The sequence below is a fragment of the Kogia breviceps genome, chromosome 12 (assembly GCF_026419965.1).
Source record: "Kogia breviceps isolate mKogBre1 chromosome 12, mKogBre1 haplotype 1, whole genome shotgun sequence".
NCBI lineage: Eukaryota > Metazoa > Chordata > Mammalia > Artiodactyla > Physeteridae > Kogia > Kogia breviceps.
In genome coordinates this window covers 93147730-93169587 of record NC_081321.1, presented here as the reverse complement: position 1 = coordinate 93169587, position 21858 = coordinate 93147730, and the positions used below count along the sequence as shown (strand labels likewise).

The following is a 21858-nucleotide window of genomic DNA, read 5'->3' as shown; positions in this document are numbered from 1 at the left end:
CAATGGAGAGAGAAGCACCAGGGGTTGCGACCGTGGGAAGGGGACTGTCACCTTCAGCAGGGAAGCAGTGAGCCGTCGTCGGGGGCAAGGCAGGGTGGGGCCTTGCCTGCGGGGCTGTAGCAACAGCTGAGTCCAAGGCCGGAAGTCTGGAGGGGGTGGCGCGATAGCAGAGCCTGAGGGCGCTACGCCCCCTGGCGGCTGATCTTCAGGCCAGCAGGCCCCGGGAATACGGAAATGGAAAGGCCCCGATACCAATGTAACAGCCACTCTTGGTACAGCGGGGGAAACTGAGGCACACACGGGGGAGGGGCCTGCCTAAGGCCACAGAGGCAGGAACAAAGTGGGCTAGAACACAGAGTTCCAGACCATCGGGGGCCTCTCCAGTAGCGACAGACATTCCTTCCTTTGGGGCTGAATCTCCTGCTTCTGCCAAGCATGGGTTTGGGCGCCCAGCCCCTTCTTATCTGGGCAGCTGTAGGCCATCCTTTGGATGTGGAGCAGAGGACGAGGTGTCCACCAAGGCTGCAGAGTAGGCGGGTGGGTGGCACGGGAAGGGGCCTGCAGGGCTGGGGCTCAGCCGCCTCTACAGCGGGAAAGAATCCAACTGAGCCCAACAGTGGCTCCAGCCTCTATCACCCGAGCTGCCTGGGTCCCATCTTAATTTGGGGGAGGTGGTCAGCTCTGAGATCTATTACAGTCCTCAGGAGCTGGCCCTCAGAGCCCCAGCTCCTGCCTGATTCATCGACCAGCGCAAGACTGGGGCTGCTCCGAGAGAATAAAGCAGACCAACACGTCACAGCCAATTTCCACACTGTTACTTCACACTCACAGCCACAAGCACAGGCCTCACCCCAGCCTGGCCCCAGAACTGACAGAGTTCACAGCCTCCGGCCTGGGCTGGTCAAAGTCCCCCCTCTCTGTCACTGTGGAGGGAGGGGGACCTTCGCTCTGCTTGCCACTACCCAGGACTCAAGGCACTGCCCCGTGCAGCCGCCCCACCTCCACGAAGGCCTCCACGCAGCGGTCAATGTCCTCCTCGCTGTGCACCGCTGAGATCTGGACCCGGATCCGGGCCTTGCCCTTGGGGACCACAGGGTAGCTAAACCCGATGACAAAGATGCCTGGGAGGGTAGAGAGAGTCAACCTGGGGCTCACCAGAGCCAGACAGGCTTTTGGGGCGTGATATATAGCTCCTCCTTTCCTGAGGACCACAGAGGAGAAGGGAGCTGTCCAAGATCTCAGACATGGGACTGCCCCATGGCCTAGGGTTTTCAAGCTTGGACAGACAGCTGGTCTAAGAGGGGTAGTAGGCAGGGGGAAGGGGGGTATTCACAGTCTAGGGGCTCCCTCCTTTTCTTTTAGGACCCACAGCCACTCCTCATGCCCCGGCCCCCTTTACCTCTCTTCAGCATGTCATCCGCCACGCAAGAGGCCAGCCGAGCATCACCCAGCATCACAGGGCAGATGGGGTGACTGGCTCCCGAGATGGTGAAGCCAGCAGCCTCCATCTTACTGCGGAATCTGTGGGCACAAATCGGGTGTCACAGGGAGCTGGGGGGCTGCGGAGCAATCACACCCTCTCCTGATGGGCATGTGACCCAAGGTGTGTGGCCAAGTCTGCAGGAGGGACCAACAAAGACAGAGATGCAGACCCCGCGAGGCAGATGGGGAGTGTTTGCAGAGAAATGCGCCAGGAAATGGAAGGAAGAGGCAGAGAGAAGAGGGAGGTGGGCAAGCAGGCAGCCCTTGGCTAAGAGAGCCGCGTCCCAGTGCAAGCCGCTGGGGAAGTGGGGTGGGCAGAGGCAGAGCCCGTAGGCAGGGAGCTAGGGCCTACGCAGGCGCGCAGGGCAGGCCCTCACCAGCTTCCTCACCCCCGCTGCCCCCCCCCCCCTGCCCGAGACCGCACCGCTGGGTCTTGGCCGCCATAGACTGGACGACAGCGTTGCTCTCCATGAGCAGGTCCAGGGCCTTGGAGGCACAGCCGACGACAGCAGGTGGCAGACTGTTGGAGAAGAGGTAGGGCCGGGCACGCTGCCGTAGCAGGGACACCAGGGACCCAGGCCCTGTAGTGTAGCCCCCTGAGAACAAGGACAGAGGTGGAGATGGGGGGGTGGCAGTCAGAGGCCAGGAGCCAGAGCTTACCCCATGCCCCTCCTGAGAGGACAGTCCCCGCTGTCTTCTCCCCTGCAGCCCCAGGTCTCCCCTCCCCACCTTCCCCGAGACGCTTCCAGGGCCCTGCAGGTAGATGAGGGGAGCCCAGGGGCACAAGCCTGTAGGCACCTGATGCTCCGCCCAGCGCCTTCCCCAGCGTGGAGTTGATGATGGTGACCTGGTCCATCACGCCCAGCAGCTCATCTGTGCCCCTGCAAGGGAAGCTGCCACTGCCACCACTGGCCACCTGAGTGCCCAGGATCATGGACTGGGCTTGGGGGCTGGCCTCCCGGTTTCCCACCCACCTCAGGTGCCATGTGCTCTCACCGTCCTGTGGCCCCCAGGAAGCCAGTGGCGTGGCATTCGTCCACAAAGACCAAGGCACCGTACTGAGAGGCAAGGCAACAGATCTCCTGCAGGGGTGCGATGTCGCCGTCCATGGAAAAGGCCCCATCGGTGGCCACCAGGCGCAGCCGATGCTTCTGCAGGGAAGATACAGAAGGTAGCCGGTCTCCTGAGTTGGGCCAAACCACTCACTCTCTGGGCTACTCGGGGCTCTAAAGGCTCAGCTCACCCCGTGCCCAGCATAGAGGTGAGCACGTAAGCACCACCACGTTGAGGCTGGTACATCCTCTCCTTCACTGGGGCCTCTCTGAGCTTTCCGCACCTCTTCCAGGGCGGTCTGGAGCCACACTCAGCACTGGGCCGGAAGGATGTCACAGTCTCCTCTCCCCGAGGGCAGGATGGGGTGTGGCCAGTTCTGCCCATAAGCTCACCCCCCACTTATGCCTAGCAGGGGCCTGCCACGCATAAGGTGCTTACTAAAACCCAAGGCAGTATCGTGCAACGGAATAAAGCTTTGGGTCTGAGGATTTGGGTTCAAATCTTGGTTGTTTCGAACTTTCAGGCTGTTTGCTTGTGAGTGAGGAGTTGGCCCCCGTAAGCCTCGCTTCCTTCACCGGGGGGTGCGGGCGGGGGGAGTGCTGGGTACGGCAGCGAGACTGAGGATAAGCCCAGTCCTGGCCCCTAGAACCACTAGGCCTTGCCCCACCTGGGCCTCCTGCAGCTTGGCCTCCAGATCGGCCATATCCAGGTGGCGGTAGCGGTACTTGTGGGCCTTGCACAGACGGATACCATCGATGATGGAGGCATGGTTCAGCTCATCCGACAGGACTGCGTCCTCCGGGGTCAGCAGAGCCTGGCAGAAGGCAGTTAGGAGTAGAGCCATCACCCAACCACCCTGGGGTTCTCCCTCCCTCATGACTCCTCCCTGAATCAATACTTCACTGCCAACCAGGGCACTCTCCTGGGCAGGGAGGCCAGGAGCCCCCTGCCTCTGTCTTGGTCCCCAGAGCCCCAGGACTGGGCTGTATCAGGGGCTTTGCTCTAGCCAAAGGAGGCGTGAACATGTTTGGTGAATGTGTGGCCCCTAACACCCTCAGCCTTCCAGCTGAAGTAGGTTATCCTCCAAATGCCCTGGAAGCTGGCCTCCTTATAAGCCCCAGGATTCCCCCTGGAGACCTACTGGCCCAACCTTGACCTCCATAAGAAATAGACCCTGGAGCCTCTAGGTGTGGTACAGGCATCCTGCCAAGGTCTCCGCACTGCACGCTCCCAAGCCTCCCACAGCCTCGCAGGTCTCACCAACTCCCGCCCGTGGCCTCACACACCTCAAAGAGGCCGGCGTTGGCATCAAAACAGCTGGGATAGAGGATGGCGTCCTCGCGCTGGTGGAAGCGGGCTATCTTTGCTTCTAGATCCTTGTGGATGCTCTGAAGTAAGTGAGTGAAACAAGGGTTACTGCCTTCTGGGCCACTTGGGACAAGCCCTGGGGACAGAGGCTCACAGGACCACAGATAGATCCTCCTCCTACTTTTTGCACCACAAGGTTCACCCAGAGCCAGCAGGAATCTGGCACGTGGTTCCCACGGAGGAATTAGGGGCCCACTGGGTGCTCTTCTTCCTGGTTGGGTCTTCGTTTTATAATGGGGGTTTGATGGTAGAATTATGGGTGCTAACGACAAAGGAAGATGTGTCTCCCCGATATCAAACCGAGTGCCTTTGTTGCTCACTGGCAAAAACGAAGATTACGTAAGTAACTCTACGTTCATTTGGGCCTCCATTTCTTAGATTTGAAAGCTGTCCAGTCTAAAGTGCCCTGGATGGGAGCCAAGAGTTCCATTCATTTCACCTTCAACCTTTCTGAAAGGACAAGTAATAATAATCACAAGGACTCGGAAGCACTGACTCTTGAGCTACAAGCCGTCTGGGTTCAAATCCCACCACAACAGGCTGTGTGCCCCTGGGCAAGTCACTTAACTTCTCTGGGACTCAGTGTCCTCACCCCTATAACAGGAGCAAAAACAGCACTTATCACTTAGGATTATTATACACATGAGTTAATATTTGTAATGTTCTTAACATAGCACCTGACACATAGCAAGCACTGTTTCATGTTTATAAAAGTTCACTTTGTAACATTTACAAAATAAAATTAATAACCAACATTTATTGCATACTACTATGTGCCAGGCACTGTTCTAAGCATTTTTACATGTATTAACTCTTTCACTTGGGATAATTTTGTTAAGTAAAATTATCCCCACTTTACCAATGAAGGCATTGAGGCACAGAGAAGTTAAGACACTTGCCCACAGTACCGGAACCAGTAAATGGTGCTGGGAACTGAGATCAGGCAGAATAACTCAGGAAACCTTCATTTCAGTCCCTGCCTTCTCTTCTTCCTTTCCCGAAGAGGAACAGGTGTAAGGAGCTCTGTTTTGCAGGTGGGGAAATGGATGTTCAGAGAGGGAAAGTTTCTTGCCCAGCGCTTCACAGCAAAACAGAAGCCCGAACCCAGCCTTTCCAGTGGACAGCTCTGGTGGGATGAGCTCCGCTGCCTAAACTAACCCTGCTAACAGCAGAAGCAGACATCTGGGGTCAGTACCCAACGCTGGGGACCACCTCCCTTCCTTCCCCGCCCGTCCCCGGCCCGGGCAACACCTACTGTGTACCTGGGTGCCACAGATGAAGCGGACAGAGCTAAGGCCAGCTCCGAACTCCTCCAGGGCCTGCAGACCTGCCTGGATGACCTCGGGGTGGCTGCTCAGGCCCAGGTAGTTGTTGGCACAGAAGTTAAGGATTCCTGAGGTGGAGGACGGGGGAACGGACACAGCAGCTCAGGGCCAAGAAGGGCCTGGAAAGGTGTCAGGACCAGGCCCTGGGGACTCAGAGAGGACATGAACCTGGATTCACCCTTGAGGAGGCAACTACCACACAGTATGGTCTGTTCTGGGGCAGAGGCCAGGATGGGGAGCTGGGAGACCCTTGGAAGCACCAAATCCAACAGCTACAGGAGAGGGAGGGTTAGGAAAGCACTCTCAGAGCTGCGCCTTGAAGGATGAGAAGTTTAAACTCTGGCTTTGGATCACATACACCCAGAGGAACCAGCCCTTCCTCACTGGCTTCTTCTGTCCCTGAAGACCACCAGCAACCCCTCATCTGGGCCCTGGTTTCCTCGTGGGTAAAAGAAGAGGGCTGCGCCAGACGCCTGCCTTGGTCCTCAAACTCTACACAGTCGACTTTGCTGCCTGGTACAGAACTGCATGCACCTTGACCCTTGACTTACAAAGCCCAACGTGAACACAGGTGACCCGGGGAGGAAACTACGGCTTCAAGAGGGCAAGGTTTACTCAGCTTGGGAGAGGCAAAAACATGATGAGAACCTAGGGCTCCTCACTTCCCATTTTTTGACCTGCTCCAAGCTTCCCTGGGGAAAGGCAGAGAATCCCCAGAACCTCTGTTTTTCAAATGAGCACAACAGCACCCAGGATTCCGTGCCTATTTCCTTGGCAGAAGGCAGTCAGTCCGGGGGGCCTGTTTGTAACCAGCACCCACCTGGGGCCTGGCACAGACAAGATGGGCAGTGACCACTGATGAGACAGAAACCAGGGAGGCCTGGCGGGCCAATTCCTGGTGTGGCTTCTGCAGCAGCCCTCGAGCCCCTTGCTCCCTGTGATTTTGGCCAGGAAGTTGGTCTCTATGGCCATCTAGCTGACCTTCCAGCTCCAATATACCAGAAGATCTAGACCAAAGCCCAGCTCTGCCTGCAGCTAGCTGGGGGCTTTTAGGCAAGCCACTTCACATCTCTGAGCGTCAGCTTCTTCGTCTGTAAACGGGATCAGTCATTCCCACGTTTTGACGTTTGCAGGAGTCCACATGCAGCCATTAGGAGAAGCCTGAACAAAGCAGCAGCTCCAGAAATGCGGGATTTCTTGTTGCCACCTTCCCACCACCCTTCCTTGAAGCGGTACGGTGGGAGCCAGCTGTCTATCTCTGTTTCTCACGTTTTCATAGGGCTGGATCGATCCAGCCCTGCCATCTAAGCCGAAAAGGTGCTCAAAGGGCCTCCGTGGAAACTGGTCTAACCAGGTTAGAGTTAACTGTGGGAAGCGGCAAGTCCGCCTGCTGGGAAAGGGTCCAGCGGCTACGTGTGCGCTCCCGCCCGCCCACTGCCTCCAGGACCTCCATTTCAGCGAAAGCCTCAGAACGGCCCTCGAACACCCGGCCAGGTCTGAGGATTCCCAGGAGGGGGAGTTACCTCCGGAGATGCCGTCCACGTGGATGCGCGGCCCCTGACGGGACGTGATGACCCGCTCGCTCTTCCAGGTGCCAGCTCCGCGGATGCCTTCCAGCTCCTCCTCCAGGATGCCACGCAGCTGAGCCAGCGCTGACTGCGCGCGGCGGCCTTGGGGGACCCGGGAGAGCGCAGCGCGGAGGACGCGGCCAGCCCACATCATGCCCACCTCGCCTGCCCGCTCCCGGCCTTGCGCACTGCGGCCGCGGCCTGATCACGTGGCGGGGGCCGGGCTCCGGCAGCCAATAGGAGTGAGAAGGGCTCAGCTACGGGGCAGGAGAAGCAGACCCCGGGATAGGCGGGCGGGGCCTGGCGGGATCTGCAGAGAACGAAAGTGGATTGATTTGTAAGTTGAGACTGGAGCTGTCCGTGTGGGGGGAGGGGAGGCGACGGGGGTTGGAAGGCAAGTCATGGCCGGGCCCACCAGACCCCCCACCCCATTCCCATGCCCTGCCTCCACACCCACCTCTCGGAAGGTTAGGGGATGCCCTCTGGACGCCGGAAGCAGACACCTAGAAGCAGACTGAGGCATATTCCTTGCGCTCCGGCCCTAGCGTTTCCCGGGTTCTGTCGAGCTCTTGGAACTCTCCCCGATTCTCAGGTGCAAAGGCCCCCAGATTTCCCCCACTGCTCGCCAGTCCAATTGCTCCGCATTTTCCTCCAGTCTTAGAAGTATGAAAAGACACATCACTCAGGTTTTTTTTTTTTTTTTCAATTTTATTTTAAAGTTTGAAAATTACAAGGACAGCAAATTCTTCCAGACACAAATAACACTTCTTTACAAACAAAAAGGAGGCGGGGGAGGGTGGGTGGGACGCGCAATTGCGCGTTTTTCTATTTTATTAAAACAAGGGAAAGACGACTGTACAGGTTTTTTCTCCCAGCTCCCGGGTGTGAAACTAAATACTAGCCCTAGATATGTATATATACATATACACACACATACACACAGACCTAGCTCTGTAAAACTACTTAGCAATTCAAAGTCCACTGCAGTATGTCTTACTGTCCACTCCCCTCCCTCCCCTCCTCCCCCATCTACAACTACTTACAAAATACTCGGAAGTAAAGAGGTCGGGAGGTTTTTAAGTGGTGGGCGGCAGGGCTGGAGCCCCACCAGGCTGCTAAGCAAAGCCACCTCTCGTACAGGAGGAACCAAAAATCAGGGGAAAAGCACAAAGGTCCTCCTAGGATACAATCCAATTGTGTGGAAAAACCCAAGTTTCAACAGGGCACACTGAGGCACTTGGCTGAATGACTCTCCACCCTTCCCCCAGAGTTTCCACTCCTGTTTAACAGGAGACTTTTGGAAGCCAGAGACCACCCCCCACCCCCAGTGGCTAGTTTCCAGCTGACTAAGAGAAGCCACAGTTTCTCGCACCAGCTGTCACTTCAACCCCCTCCACGTCCCTAGGACAATAGGGAGGCCACTGGGGCAGACTTAACAGAAGTGACAAGGAAACTGGATTTGGACGCCCCACTGCTCACCACTGGGAGGTGGAAGCCAGCCTAGAGAGGTTTTTTTTTTTCCACCTCCCTCCTCTGCCGTCCAGCTGCTGCCACCCCTCTCCTCCGCGCCTAGGTTCTGAAACTCTCACAAGCAGTGCTCAACTTAAAGAAAACTCGATGGCCTCATAGGTATTCCTACAAACCTTACAATTCCTGGGCTCGCTGTCATCTAGCCACAAGAAGCCGCCTTGCCCATTCTCCCCCTCCCCCTCCCCCCGACTTTTACCTTCATCTAACTAAACGAAACACACAAACCCACCCAAATCCCCAAACCCATAAGCATATTAGTAACAAATCAACATAACAAAATATAAGTACATTCTCATCATTACAGAGATGAGATTTGTTGTTGCTGTCCTTGCATCATTGGTTAAGGAAAAATGAATTATTCCCTAATTTCGGAGGAATACAAACTGTCTCTTTATAAAGTCAGAAGGAAAGGGGGCAAAGGGTTGCAGATGGGGATCAGAGAGAAGAAAGGAGAAAAGTATTTACAGAAAATAGGAGACAGGCAGGAGTGTCCACAAGGAAAGCCTCATTGTCACTTTTTCTTGCCGGCCCTCTTGGCACTGGACTTGGCTTTGGGCTTCACTGGTTTGCCCTTCTTAGGCTTGGATGCCTTGACTGGCTTGGCTTTGACAGTCTTGGGTTTTTTGGTTTTCTTGGGCGTGGCAGCTGGCTTCTTCTTGGCCTTCTTGACTGGGGTGGCTTTGGGCTTCTTGCTTGGGGCTTTAGAGGCAGCCTTCTTGGGCTTGGCGGCCTTCTTTGGCGTGGCCACCTTCTTGACTTCCTTCTTCGTCTTCTTGAAGGCCACTGACCTCTTGGGCTCGTCGCTCTTGGCCAGCCGGAAAGACCCCGAGGCACCCACTCCTTTGGTCTGCTTGAGGACCCCAGTGGTGACCAAGCGCTTGATGGACAACTTGATCTGGGAGTCAGCGTTCTCACCCACCTTGTAGTGGCTCTTGATGTACTTCTGGATGGACTGGCGCGAAGACCCAGCACGGTTCTTCTCCGCCTGGATGGCAGCCACAATCATGTCTGAATACTTGGGGTGGTCTGTGGACTTCTTGGAGGCCTTGGCCCGCTTGGGCTTGGCCGCAGGGGTGGATGTGGAGTTCTCGGTCATGGTGGCCTGCCTGGTCCTGCTGTTGAAGAAGGCACCTTCCGAAGGGCCAGCCCTCGTCGGAAGCCCAGGAAAGCCTGATTCGGGATCTGTTCTGGCGCCTCTGGCTCCCAGGCCAGTCCGAGGCCGGCTCTCGGGGACCGTGCTCGAGTCGCGGGGGGAACTCGCTGGGCCGGGTCTGCGTGGCCCAGCCCCGCCGGTCTGTCGGTAGGTCTCGGCGCCCGGGTCTGCCTCCGCCTCCGCCTCCTCTGCCTCTCTTTTCCCAGCTCCGCGTCTGGCGCTCGGGCGGCGCATCCGGGTATTTAGCGGCGGCGGGCGGACCGCGGTGAGGACAGGGCTGCTGGCTGCCTGCTCCCGGCCCGGAATGGCGCCGCGCCGCCGCCATCTGTGTTTCTTCCGCTGAGCAAATCCGACCTTTCCCCCCGGCCCGGGCCTTCCCGCTCCCCGCCGCCGCCCGGGGCCGCTGCCTGGCTCTCTGGGCTCCCCCACCGGGCGTCCCGCCGGCCCGGCCGCCGCCCCCCGCGCCCGCCACGCGCCCCAAACGGCGCCAAGGACCGCTGGCGCGCCGGCACATTTCCCCTTTGCCGGGGGCTGGCTCCGCGGGGCCGGGGAGCCCCGGTGCGGGAAACCCCCCGTAGCAAAGCTCCCCCCTGGGGCTACCGGGGACCCCGCTCCCGGCCCGCGGCGGGACCCCCCAGCCCGGCGGAGCGGCCCGAAAGCGGCCCCAACTAACACACGCGGCCCCGAGCTGGGCGACTCCCAGCCGGGCCGAGCCGGGACAGGGGGGAGGGGTCCCTCCCCCGGGGTCCGGTCACCTCTCGGGGGTCATCCCGCCACCGGGCCCCCCGCACCTCTACCCTCTCTCTGTCCATGGGGCCCCTAAGCAAACTTTCCCTGGAAGAGTTGGAAGGGCACTTTCAAACTTTGTCCCTTCCCCCTCCTCTGTCTTCGCTCCCCCAGCGCGCCCCCTGACCTCTGCGTCGAGGTTCTCTCCTGAGACCGAACCCCGAATGCTGCCTGGGTCCCCTGAGGGAATGAGGAGGGGTCTCCGAGTCGCCTCTTCTCCTCAAAGACCCCCACATCCTCCATATGTTCTAACTGAGAATTCATTTATGGTCCTCCCTCAGCCTAGGAATTTGGGGGTGTCAGAGACAGAGCTCGCTGCCCCTACCCCTAGGGCCCAGCCTGGGGGGTCCAGTCCCCCTCCCAAGGCTCCCTGAAGGCAGTGAGGGGGGCGGTCCACAATGAAGGAGCTGCCCCGCAGGCTCTAACCAAAGACTGTCTTGGGGGCCCCTGCGATGAGGAGAGGCCCTGAGAGCTTTGGGAGCTTGGGAAAATGGGGCTCTGGCGGGGAGGTCGAGGAGGGGGTCGCGCTGCTTGAGTCCTGACTAATCCTCGGAAAGTGTGAGTTGTTCAGGGAGCCGTGGCCCGGACCACCGCCATTTTGCTGGGAAGATGCGATGTCTTTGTTAAAATGTATACATCTTTTCCCGTGCTGCTTGGCAGGTATAGATGAGGAAAGCAAGGGGCGCCACCATCTGTAGAGAACCTTGGGGGCTCAGAGGGGCTTTAGCGGTCTAGAGGCCAGCAGATGGGACCCCAGAGTTCCTGGGACCCCTTGTCTGCAACAGAAGTCCTACTCACGTGCAAGGTCCCGCAGGGGCCCGCTTGGCAGGGGCCCTGGGTTGAGATTCTAGGATGCTCGCTCTCTGAGCGTCCTCCCTCAACAGCTCGCTTTTATTCCCTAAGCAAAGAGGCGGCCACTCTTCACTTAATACGCTGGTAGTGGGGGTTTATAGCTGGTCAGAATTATGAAAGCGGCTCTCCTGTACGGTCCCGGAGCTGTTTGCAGACACCAGCTATTGAGGAGGAGGGTGGGGGGAAGGGTTGGAAGGTTTAGATGGGGGGGACTGGTCGTAACTGGGAGATGTTGGGGGAAGGGCTCCTACTGGACTTGGGAGTCTCTGAGGCCAGGGAAATTAATGGGTCCCCCCACACACACACACACCAAGGGATGGATTAATCCAAATGATTGGGAAAGGGGAGGGGGAGTCCTGAGACTCGGTATCGGTATGGGATGCCTTCTCCCGGGCTTATTTTGGTGTCACAAGCGGGGAAGAGAAGCCAGGAAAGGCCAGGTTAGTTTAAAAGGTCAACCTTCTCATTTGGATGTTGTCAATTACCCCGAAGTTTCCTGTTTGGAAAACACAACATTCTGGCGGGTTTGCTTTGGTTATTTTCAAAGACAATTCTTCTGGTTCCCACTAAGATCTTGATGGGAAAATAGGCATCCACGTAGTCAGCCCCAGGTCCGAGATGTCGTTTCAACCTGTGCTCCCAGAGACATGTCATCCCCTCATCCCAGGTCCCTGGGTGTCTAAAAATAAGGACTGAACGAATCCAGTGGCACCATGATGAAATAAATTTATTTGCACAGCGCTCTCCACCCGTTTCTCGATCCTTTGCGCCTCCTGCCTGGGGAGGCAGGTAACGCGATCACTCCCCCCATCACCCTCATCTACTGTGGAGGCCACGGGACTACGAAGGACGGATGGGGGGGCGCACTGCGAGGCTCAGCCCCCGGCGCCCCCAGGCCTTCACTTCCCTTTGTAGCTCTCACATCCCGAGTCCCCGCCCATCCCAGCAACCTGTAAATTCTCTCCCAGAACTGAAGCCAGAAATGGAGGGAGGGGTCGCCTCGGGGTCTCGGGGGCTTTTACTGCCGGGGGACAGCTCTTCTCCCCGCTGGCGACGAGATTCACCGCCCCTCCCCCAGTTCGGGAGAACTGGAGGGGAAGGGGGGTGTTGGGAGCGGTTCTCCGGGAGTTGGGCATAGAGTCCGAGGCCGAGGTGGGCACGAAGAGGACAGGCTGCCTCCAGATTGGCTTGGCCTCACCTTGCCTCGCTGACCCTGCAGAGCTCGGGGGGCTTCTTGACTTCGGCCCGGCCCGGCCCACGTACCCTCGCAGGACGGTCTCGGGTCCCCCACCCAGCTTAGAGCCGTTTACCAGCCGGCAGACGGCAGAACTCCCTCCGCCCCATTTAACGCGAGCCCTTTAAAAATTCGGGAGCCACAGAGCTGCGGGCAATTCCTCCTGGGAAATGTAGTCCCCCGATGGCCAGACCCTCACTGAGACCCGCCTGGGACCCTCTCGAGCCTCGGAACGGCCGGGCAGCCCCAGGCGTGGGGAGGGGGTTAGACATCGCCTGTTCATTAACTTAGGGAGGGGCCCAGGCCTCTCTGCTGTTTTTTTCACCTGTCAAAAGAGGCCTCAGTGTTTTCACCTATCAAAAAGGGGCTCTACCTACCTCTGGGGTTGGTGTGAGGGTGAAATGAAATCCTGTATGGAAAAGCGTAAATCGCACTCGAATGCCAGGGGTCCTGTTTTTACTAATATGCATGTGTGAATGTGCCTGCATTTACTTAGCACATTCAAGGGATACATAACATCTCCATTTTTCAGAGAGGATGTCTATGATGGCTAAATGACTTGTCCAAGGTGGGTCAACCTGGAGGAAGGAGGGTGACAGATGACAGACTCCCAAGCCAATGACCTTCCCACTACAGACATGCATTCATTCTGGCCTTTGAAACTCTAAGGTGTTCACTTGATATGTGCCAGGCACTGGGATAGGGCTGTGAACAAGAGACAAGAGATCCCTGCCCTTGTGGAGCTGACATTCTAGTGGAGAAGATAGATAAGCAATAGACTAAATAAAGAAGTCCAGGGACTTCCCTGGTGGCGCAGTGGTTAGGAATCCGCCTGCCAATGCAAGGGACACGGGTTCGAGCCCTGGTCCAGGAAGATCCCACGTGCCGCGGAGCAACAAAGCCCGTGCGCCACAACTCCTGAGCCTATGTGCCACAACGACTGAGCCCACGTGCTGCAACTACTGAAGCCCACACACCTAGAGCCCGTGCTCCGCAATGAGAGAAGCCACCGCCATGAGAAGCCTGCGCACTGCAGTGAAGAGTAGCCCCCGCTCGCCGCAGCTAGAGAAAGCCCGTGTGCAGCAACGAAGACTCAATGCAGCCAAAAATAAATAAATTTATTTTAAAAAATAGTTAATCATAGTCAACTCTGGCTACTGTGTGGAAGAGAAGCTGCAGAGGGCAAGGACAGGAGCAGGGTTGGGAGGCTGTTGCAGTAATCCAGGTGAGCGATCATGGTAGTTTGGCCCAGGGGGCAGCAGTGGAGGGAATGGGAAGTGGTCAGGTCCCAGGAGGACCCCACGGATTTTTGGCTTGAACAGGCGAAGATGGAGCTGTCGTTAACTGAGGCAGGGAAGACTGAGGGTTTGAGAGTTCTGGCCGGGGTCGGTTTGAGATGCCTCCCAGCTGTGTGAGTGGAGATGTGAGAAGTCAGGTAAATGGAAGAATCCTGAGTCTGGAGTTCAAGGAGAGAGATCTTCTACCTCCCTCTTCCCCCACTTAAGGACCCTCTACTTTGGCTGAGTGCTAGGTGTGAACAGACCAGACCCAGCTTGGTCTCCTGGGGCTCAGAGCCCACTGGGGAGACAGCATTGATATCATTACAAATTGTGATTGTGTCAAGTGCAGATAAGAATGAGAATTGGGGCCTGGGAAGGGGGTCATGGGCAGGCTTATGTACATCAAGTGCCGGGGAGGCTGTGTGGCTGGATGGAGACAGGATGAGGAGTGTGGAAGGAGATGCCATTAGACCGAAGAGCCGGCTGGAGTACATGCGGCTTGAAGCCACGGCAAGGGGTGTAGATTTTGTTCTGAGTGCACTCAGAAGCCACTACAGAATTTTAAGCTTAAAATTTTGTTTCTTAAAATAATTAACCCAGTTATTTTAAAATAAAAATTTAAATTATGACATACATCATCCATGCAAGAGATTATGCAATGTAATACAATTCTAAAACCAATATGGAGACAACTGTTTCCCTTGCTCAGGTTCACATGAGAATCATCATCAGTCCCTCGGAAGCCCCCTGTGTCCCCCTCCCTGACCATATCTCCGTGACCTCTATCCTGGAATTTGTAAAGCAATTCTCTCCTTTTTCTTTATAGTTTTTCCATATGTGAACTTAACCCCATACACTACTGTATAGCTCAGTTTTGCCTGGCTTTGGACTGTATACAAATGGAAGCATATCATGGGTGTTTTTTTCTGTGACTTGCTTCTTTCACTCAGTGTATTTTTGAGAGTCATCACGTTGGAGCAAGCAGCTGTCGCTCAGTGGTCAGAGCACCTACTGATTTTGTAGGACCTAACAGTTATACAATTTTTGAAGTCCTTTTTTAAAAAATGCAATAATAGGGTATTTCTCGGCAGTCCAATGGTTAGGACTCCACACCTTCACTGCTGAGGGCCCCGGCTCGGGGAACTAAGACCCCACAAACCACATGGGTGTGGCCAGTAAATAAAAATACAGTAATAGAATATTAGGTAAAAAGTGAGTTTATATTTAGAATGAGAAAAGAACTCAAAACAAATCTTTTTTTTTTAAAGCTAATAAATACCACAAAGATCATGACATCCAGAAACATATTTTTACTAATGAACTGTCTGACCCATATTGCTAGGATCCCTCTCAGGGCCTTGCAAGGGGACTTGAGCAAGGCAGAGACCCTAAGGCTCCAGCGAGGCCAACTTCACAGTGAATCTCTCTCAGAATGTGGTATGTTCCACTGTAGGAAGAGGCTGCAGTTTCTCTCCGTGCTACTGTGATAGATGGCTCCCAGACCTGTCCATGCCCTCATCCCTGGAACCCGTGTGTATGCTCTGTCACATGGCAAGGAGGGATATTGGTTGCAGGTGGAGTTAAGGTTGCTGACCTTGAGCTGAGAGATTACCCTGGATTATCCAGGGGGGCCCAATGTAATCACAAAGGTCCTTAAGTGGGGGAAGAGGGAGACAAAAGAGTAGGAACCAGAGAGATGGTGTTGTGAAAGAGTGGATCACCGTGGGCTTTTGAGATGGAAAGAGCCCACAAGCCAAGGAATGCAGGCTGCCTCTGGAAGGTGGAAAAGGCAAAATCCAGATCCTCCCCCAGAGCCTCCAGAAGGAACACACACCTGATTTTAGCTCAGTGAGACCCTTTTTGGACTTCTGACCTCCAGAACTGTAAGGTAATAAATTTGTGCTCTTTTAAGCCACCAAATTTGGGACAATTTGTTTCAGCAGCTTTAGGAAACGAATACACTACTGTTTGGGTTGGATATTTAGGTTGTTTCCAGCCTCTTGCTTTCCAGACAATGTAGCTGTGACTTTCCTCCTGCAAGTGTCCTGGTGTAATATGTGCAGCTTCAGCTTTACCTGGTTGAGACCACTGCTTCTCACAGGCTGCAGTTTGGGTGATGGATTTGGGAAGAGCAGAGTGAGGGTGGCGAGACCGTTACGGGCCATCTCAGCGAGCCAGGTACTGAGCTAAAGGGGTGGCAGTGGAGGCCGGAAGAAGGGGCAGATGTGAGAAATATTTAGGATGACAAGTCTACAGGACCCCCTAAAGGGTTCCTTGTTGGAGGTGAGGGAGCAGCCAGAATGATCCCCAGGTTCCTGACTGAGATGCAGATGTGTTGACTGGACCTAGAGCAGCCATCTTGGACCATGAGGTGCATTTGTGAATGAAGGCTGTGTAGGATGGGGTCTAGGTCCTAGATATAAATATATAAGGAGGCTGGATCCCAGACACTTTGACTCAGCTCAGCTTGTGATCCCTCCTTTCAGACTTTTCCAGATAAGACAAATAAATATCTTTCTTGTTTAAGCTACTCTATGGTCACTCACAGCCAAACATATCCTAACTAATTCACTCACTGATGACCAATCTATACCAGAATCTGGACTGGGTGTTGGGAACAAAGACATATCGGACACGAGCCCCATCTTTGTGAAACTCACAGTTCAGAGGGGAGACGAAGATGAAATATACAATCCCAGGACAACTCTATCCTCAGTTTCATACAATAGGTAACCATTTGTTCACATAGTCAAATCTCACCAAGAGATGGGGCTTCTGCTCAACACCAGGCACTGCGCTGAGCGCAGGGTCACACGCCGTGACCCTGGAGCCTTCTTTCCGTGCAGAGCAGTGGCCTGTGACTCAGTGGCTCTGGAATGTGGTTCCTGGCCTCTCATCAGTCTGGGTCTACTCTTAGCGGGTCTGACAGGGCAGCTGGGGCCTGGGAGACTGGCCTTGTTCGGGCTGGGGCGACCTTTCAGACCACCTGCCTCACTGCCCTGTGTGCATATTTAACTTGGGAGGAGAGGGCAGAGGTGAAGTGGGCACGTAGAGAAGGTGCATGTGTGCAGACAGGTGTGTGTGTTTGAGTGTGCTGTATCCGCACATACGCACGAGCATGTAGGCATACATGAGACGTGTGGTGGGTGCCTACAGGCTTGTGTGTATGCATACATAAAATACATATAAATGCATACCACGAAGCATGCATTTAGTAAAACATTAACATAGTCTATGAAATATGAACACAGTGTAATGATATTAATGTATCATTGAGTGTGTTTTAGAAATCATAACAGTGAATATGTATTCAACAGTGTTCTCAGCACCCTACAGGAACTGCCTCATTTAATCCTTACCACGTCCTGACGAGGTCAGGACTGTTATTATCCCCAGGTTAGAAGTGAGGAAACTGAGGCCCAGAGAGGTTAAGTGACTTGCCTGGGGTCACACAGGTAGTCAGCAGTCTGTCCCCAGCCCGCACCCCTGAGCCTCAAGCTGCCTCCACGCTCGGCCCACCTGCAAGCCCCTGGAGCGTGTGTGGACACCTGCGCAGGCTGGAAGTGTGAGCAGGGGAGCGTGTGTGGGCGTGAACAGTATGGGGCAGGAGCGCACACAGGTGTTCAGGACAGCACGCGTCTACACCTCTGTTTACGGGGCGTGGCTCCCGGTGTGCCTGCCCTGCTCCCCCAGCCTGGAGCGCCCTTCTTCACCTTTGTCTCCCGGAGACTCAGTGTGGGTGTCACCTTTCCCCCCAGGCGGCCTTGGCTCCTCTGGCTGGGTCAGTTGCAACATTGGCCCTCCCTGGAGCTGTCTTCGGTCGGGGGGGAGGGTGTGTCCTTCACATCTGTGTCACTCAGGTGTCTGGAACAGGTCTGACCGGGCCGTTAACGGCAATGATAACAGCTGCCCCTCGGTGGGCACGGCCGCTGTGACTGGCGTGCACAGAAGTGGTGCCCTCGTGACCTCACTGAATCCCATTTATCAGTCAAGGTCTCAGAGGGTGATTGGAGCAAGTATGCAGCAGAACCAGAAATTGAACCCCGGGCTTGGCTTCAGCTCTGCCGTTCCCATACCGTGTTCCTTTGGGACAATTTTATTATTTTTTAAGCTTTTGTTTATTTGCGATTAGCTATCACACGCCCCTGGGAAACAATTCAGAAAAGCATCTAACGTGGAAATAAGCATCCCTCCCCCCCCATCACTTACCCTCCAGCCCGCTCCCCAGGCAACCGCCGTTCCAGGTTCTGGCATGTCCAGGGCCCCTCTCCCCCTGCGTTTTCTCACGCTGTGTGTGTGCACGTGTATGCATGTGTGTGGGCGCGCACACGAGTGCATGAGCGTGTGCACACGTGTGACTCCTTCCAGAGAGGTTTTGAGCATCTCTAAGCACTTACGCCAACCACACCTGCTGTTATTTCTCTCTCTCTCTCTCTCTTTTTTGGATTTTTGCATTTATTTATCTATTTTATTTATTTTTGGCTGCGTTGGGTCTTCGTTGCTGCGCGCGGGGTTTCTCTAGTTGCGGCGAGCGGAGGCTACTCGCCGTTGCAGTGTGAGGGCTTCTCATTGCGGTGGCTTCTTTTGCTGTGGAGCACGGGCTGTAGGCGCGCAGGCTTCGGTAGTTGCAGCACGCGGGCTCAGGAGTTGTGGCACACGGGCTTAGTTGCTCCGTGGCATGTGGGATCTTCCTGGACCAGGGCTCCAACTCATGTCCCCTGCAGTGGGAGCTCGGAGTCTAAACCACTGGACAGCCAGGGAAGTCCTCATAATTCTTTTTTATTGCAGTATAGTATTCTAATGTATGAAGATGCCACCATTTATTTATTCATTCTACCGTTGATAGACATGTGTATTGTTTTCAGATTTGGGTTACTATGAGTAAGGCTGATATGAATATTTTTGTACTAGTCATTTTATAAACCTAAGCACTCATTTCTCTTGGGTGTATATGCAGGAGTGGAAATCCTAGGTCACAGGGTAGGTGCGTATTTAACTTTATAAGACTGCTGGGACTTCTAAGATCTCGCATAGTGCACAGTGCGGCCAAAAAAAAAAAAAAGCCAACAGTTCCTCAGTGCTAGTACCAAGAACACTCCCACAAGCAGTTCGTGAAAATTCCAGTTTTGCATATCCTCAGACACTGGTATCATTAGTCCTGTTCATTTGAGCTGTTTTGTAGTGGGGTGGGGTGGAAGTGAACTCTCATTGTTTTTAAATGGTTGAGGTGGGGCACGTGTTCATAGGTTGGCCTGATTTTTCGGTTTGTCCAGGCAGCCCTGCCTGAGGAGAGGGTGGTGTGGGAGGGAGCCGGTGAGGAGGACGTTCCCATAGCCCAGGTGCTACACAGGCAGCCCGACTCGGGCTGAGGGAGTCATGAAGACAGAGGATGGACTCGAGGGAGGTCTGGGGGTGCTGGTGGGAGACAACAACAGAGCATGGTGAGGATGCGCAGGGCACTGGACTCAACCAGCTGGATTCTGGGGCTGCCCGTGGGATGCTCCTTATGAGACAAGAAGTCCTGAGGCAGGGCAGTGCCAAGCCTGGGTGATTTGATGGCTCGGGGCCCTGGTTTTTTCTTTCTGCTGGCCATTTTTAGCATATTAGTGAGGCGAGATGGTGGCAACGTGGGGACTTCATCCAGCAGCGTCCAAAGGCTGAGAGAAAGAGGCCTCCCTGCCTTGTGCCCACCCCCCCCTTCTGGCTGCACCATGCGGCTTGTGGGAACTTATTTCCCCCACCTGAGATGGAACCCGGGCCCTGGGCAGTGAGAACGTGGAGTCCTAACCACTGGGCCGCCAGGGGACTCCCTCCTTGTGCTCCTTTTTAAGAGCAAGGCAGACCTTTCCAGATGGACCCCCTCCAGTCCTCCACCCCAACCAAGACTTTCCCTGGCATCTCATTGGCTGGAACTGCAACGCATCCCATGCTCATTGCTAAACCCATCACTGGCAAGGGAACAGGGCACGTTTCCCCCACACCCCACAAGCTTACTCCCCTGCGGGTCATTCCCTGAACGTACCAGGGAAGTTCACAGGGCATCTGCTTATGCTGTTCCCTTGGAACTGAAATGCCCTTCCTGATTTTTCCATCTAGAAGAGTCATATTCCAAAGCCACCTCCAAAAACCCTCTTCAACCTGCGGGCTGGGTTGGGGGTCTCCTCTGGGTTCCCACAGCCTTCCGGGACCCAACCCAATGTGACCTGTTTTTGTGGCCTCGGTGCGGGGTAGGGCCAGTTCTTGTTCAACTCTATACACCCAGTGCCCAGCCCGGAGGAGGTGCCCGAGGGTTAACGAGAAGAGCGTGGGGCCGGCTCAAGCTATCCCCTCATCATCACCACCTTCGCCACAGCCCTGCAAATCGGAGCGCCCAGGCTGCACTGGCGGTACCTCGGAACTGGGGCCTCGTCTCAGCCCCACGTGGAGCCACGAGCAGCACAGCCAGCCAGCAGGGATGAGGCCTCCTGGCCTGATGGGCCTGGGGTGGCCACGTCCACTGCTCCCGCCCCCAACCCTGCCAGGGCTGGAGAAGCCCTCTGGGCACAGCCTCAACATAGGCCTGGGGCTGAAAGGTACCTATCTGATGGAGAAGCAGATGAAGGCTCTTAGAGAGGGGCGTGGCCTGCCAAGGTCAATCACCCGCAAAGCCTCAGCTTTGGATCTGCACTTTAACAAAGCCTCCTCCCTCCAAGGCTGGGCCCAGCGCCCACTCCCGGGCTTCTCAGACCGAGGGGCCCTGTTAAAGTGCAGATCCTGACTCAGTAGGTCAGGGCGGGGCCTGGACTTGGTGTTTCTAACTAGCTCCCTGGTGTCACCGCTGTTCCTGCTGGTCTGCAAACCCCACGTGGAGCTGTAAAGCCTGGTGGAGGAACCAGATTCTCAACCCCACCCTCAGAAGCCCACATGCTGCCCCTTCAGGAAGGGTGGAGCGCTGAGGGGGGCGGGTGGTGAAGCCACTTTAAGAAACCCCAACCTCCATTACCCTCCCTGCCCAGCCACCCAGGACACCAGAGCTGCCGAAACATTTTATTAAGTTAAGAAGGCTCACGGAGCAGGAGAGAAACGCCTGCACGGGGTGGTCCCCGCAGATCCATGCCCAGCACCCCTCGGAGGAGGGGCTGGGGCCATGGGGACAGCTGCTGGCTCCCTTTGTCCATCTGTCCCTCCGTCCAGAGTCCCAGGGAGTGGGTCCCCCCAGGGCAGGAAGTAGTTAGTGGGAGGTAGGGTAGAAAGAGGGTGGCTGGCTCCCGGCCTCTCCCAGCAGAGTCAACCCTGCCATAGCTGCTGCTGGGCCTCCGCTAGACCCCGGGCCGGGCTGTGGGCCGAGAAGCCCAAGCAGGCGTCTGGAGACACAGGGGGAGCCAGTGTTAGAGGCACACACCACCAGGAATTGCTTTTTAAAAAGTATAAAGTGTTTGGGGAAAAAAAAAAAAAAAAAAAAAGGAAAAAAAAAATCTATATAAAAATCTCTTCACATATAAAATCCTGAAGAAGGTGCAAGGTAAGACCCAGTGCTAGGGGCGCGCTCAGATACGCAGAGAGTGTGCGTGTGTATGTGTATGTGTGTGGACGTGTGTGCGTGTGTGTGTGTGTATAGTGGGTGTGAGTGCATGTGCGGCCCACAGAGGGTGGGGAGAAAGCTTGGCTTCTGACGTCCATCCAGCAGGGAAGGAGGGCGATTGGTCCCCTTGGGCTGGGGGTCTGCAGCAGGGCTGGACCACGAGGATCTAGAAGACAAGAGTGGAGGAGTCTACTAATTAGAAAAGATACATGCACCCCAGTGTTCAGAGCAGCACTATTTACAATTGCCAAGACACGGAAGCAACCTAAGTGTCCATTGACAGATGAATGGATAAAGCATATATATATACAGTGGAATATTACTCAGCCATAAAAGAGAATGAAATAATGCCATTTGCAGCAACATGGATGGATCTAGAGATTATCATACTAAGTGGAGTAAGTCAGAAAGAGAAAGACAGATATCTTATGATGTCATTTATACGTGGAATCTTGAATAAAATGATACAAATGAACTTACTTACAAAACAGAAACAGAGACACAGACAACAAACTTCTGGTTACCAAAGTGGAAAGCGGCGGAGGGGGAGGAATAAATTAGGAGTTGGGGATCCGCAGATACAAACTACTATCGATAAAATAGATAAATAACAAGGTCCTACTGCATAGCACAGGGAACTATATTCAATATCTTGCAATAAAATAT

At 55.2% G+C, this 21858-nt stretch overlaps 3 protein-coding genes across 6 annotated transcripts in view; all 3 read right to left on the bottom strand.

Moving 5' to 3' along the window:
- Window positions 1–793: 793 nt before the first annotated feature.
- GCAT (glycine C-acetyltransferase) lies at window positions 794–7012 on the bottom strand. Its single transcript, XM_059080320.2, has 9 exons — window positions 6752–7012; window positions 5166–5296; window positions 3822–3923; window positions 3203–3349; window positions 2479–2633; window positions 2281–2363; window positions 1907–2078; window positions 1400–1521; window positions 794–1121 (listed from the first exon to the last, which is right to left on the bottom strand). Exons 1-9 carry the CDS (start codon window positions 6948–6950, stop codon window positions 970–972), a joined length of 1263 nt encoding a protein of 420 aa, XP_058936303.1. The 5' UTR covers window positions 6951–7012; the 3' UTR covers window positions 794–969.
- A 492-nt stretch (window positions 7013–7504) lies between these two features.
- Window positions 7505–9865, bottom strand: H1-0 (H1.0 linker histone). The gene has a single exon (XM_059081436.2). The coding sequence runs from the start codon at window positions 9711–9713 to the stop codon at window positions 8838–8840; it is 876 nt and encodes a 291-aa protein (XP_058937419.2). The 5' UTR covers window positions 9714–9865; the 3' UTR covers window positions 7505–8837.
- Window positions 9866–20645: 10780 nt separating this feature from the next.
- Window positions 20646–21858, bottom strand: part of TRIOBP (TRIO and F-actin binding protein) — a 57632-nt gene continuing 56419 nt past the window's right edge. For all 4 annotated transcript variants that reach the window (XM_059082274.2, XM_067010164.1, XM_067010165.1 and 1 more), the window contains one exon: window positions 20646–21358. The gene's annotated coding sequence lies outside the window, so the exon portion shown is untranslated. The remainder of the gene's footprint in view (window positions 21359–21858) is intronic.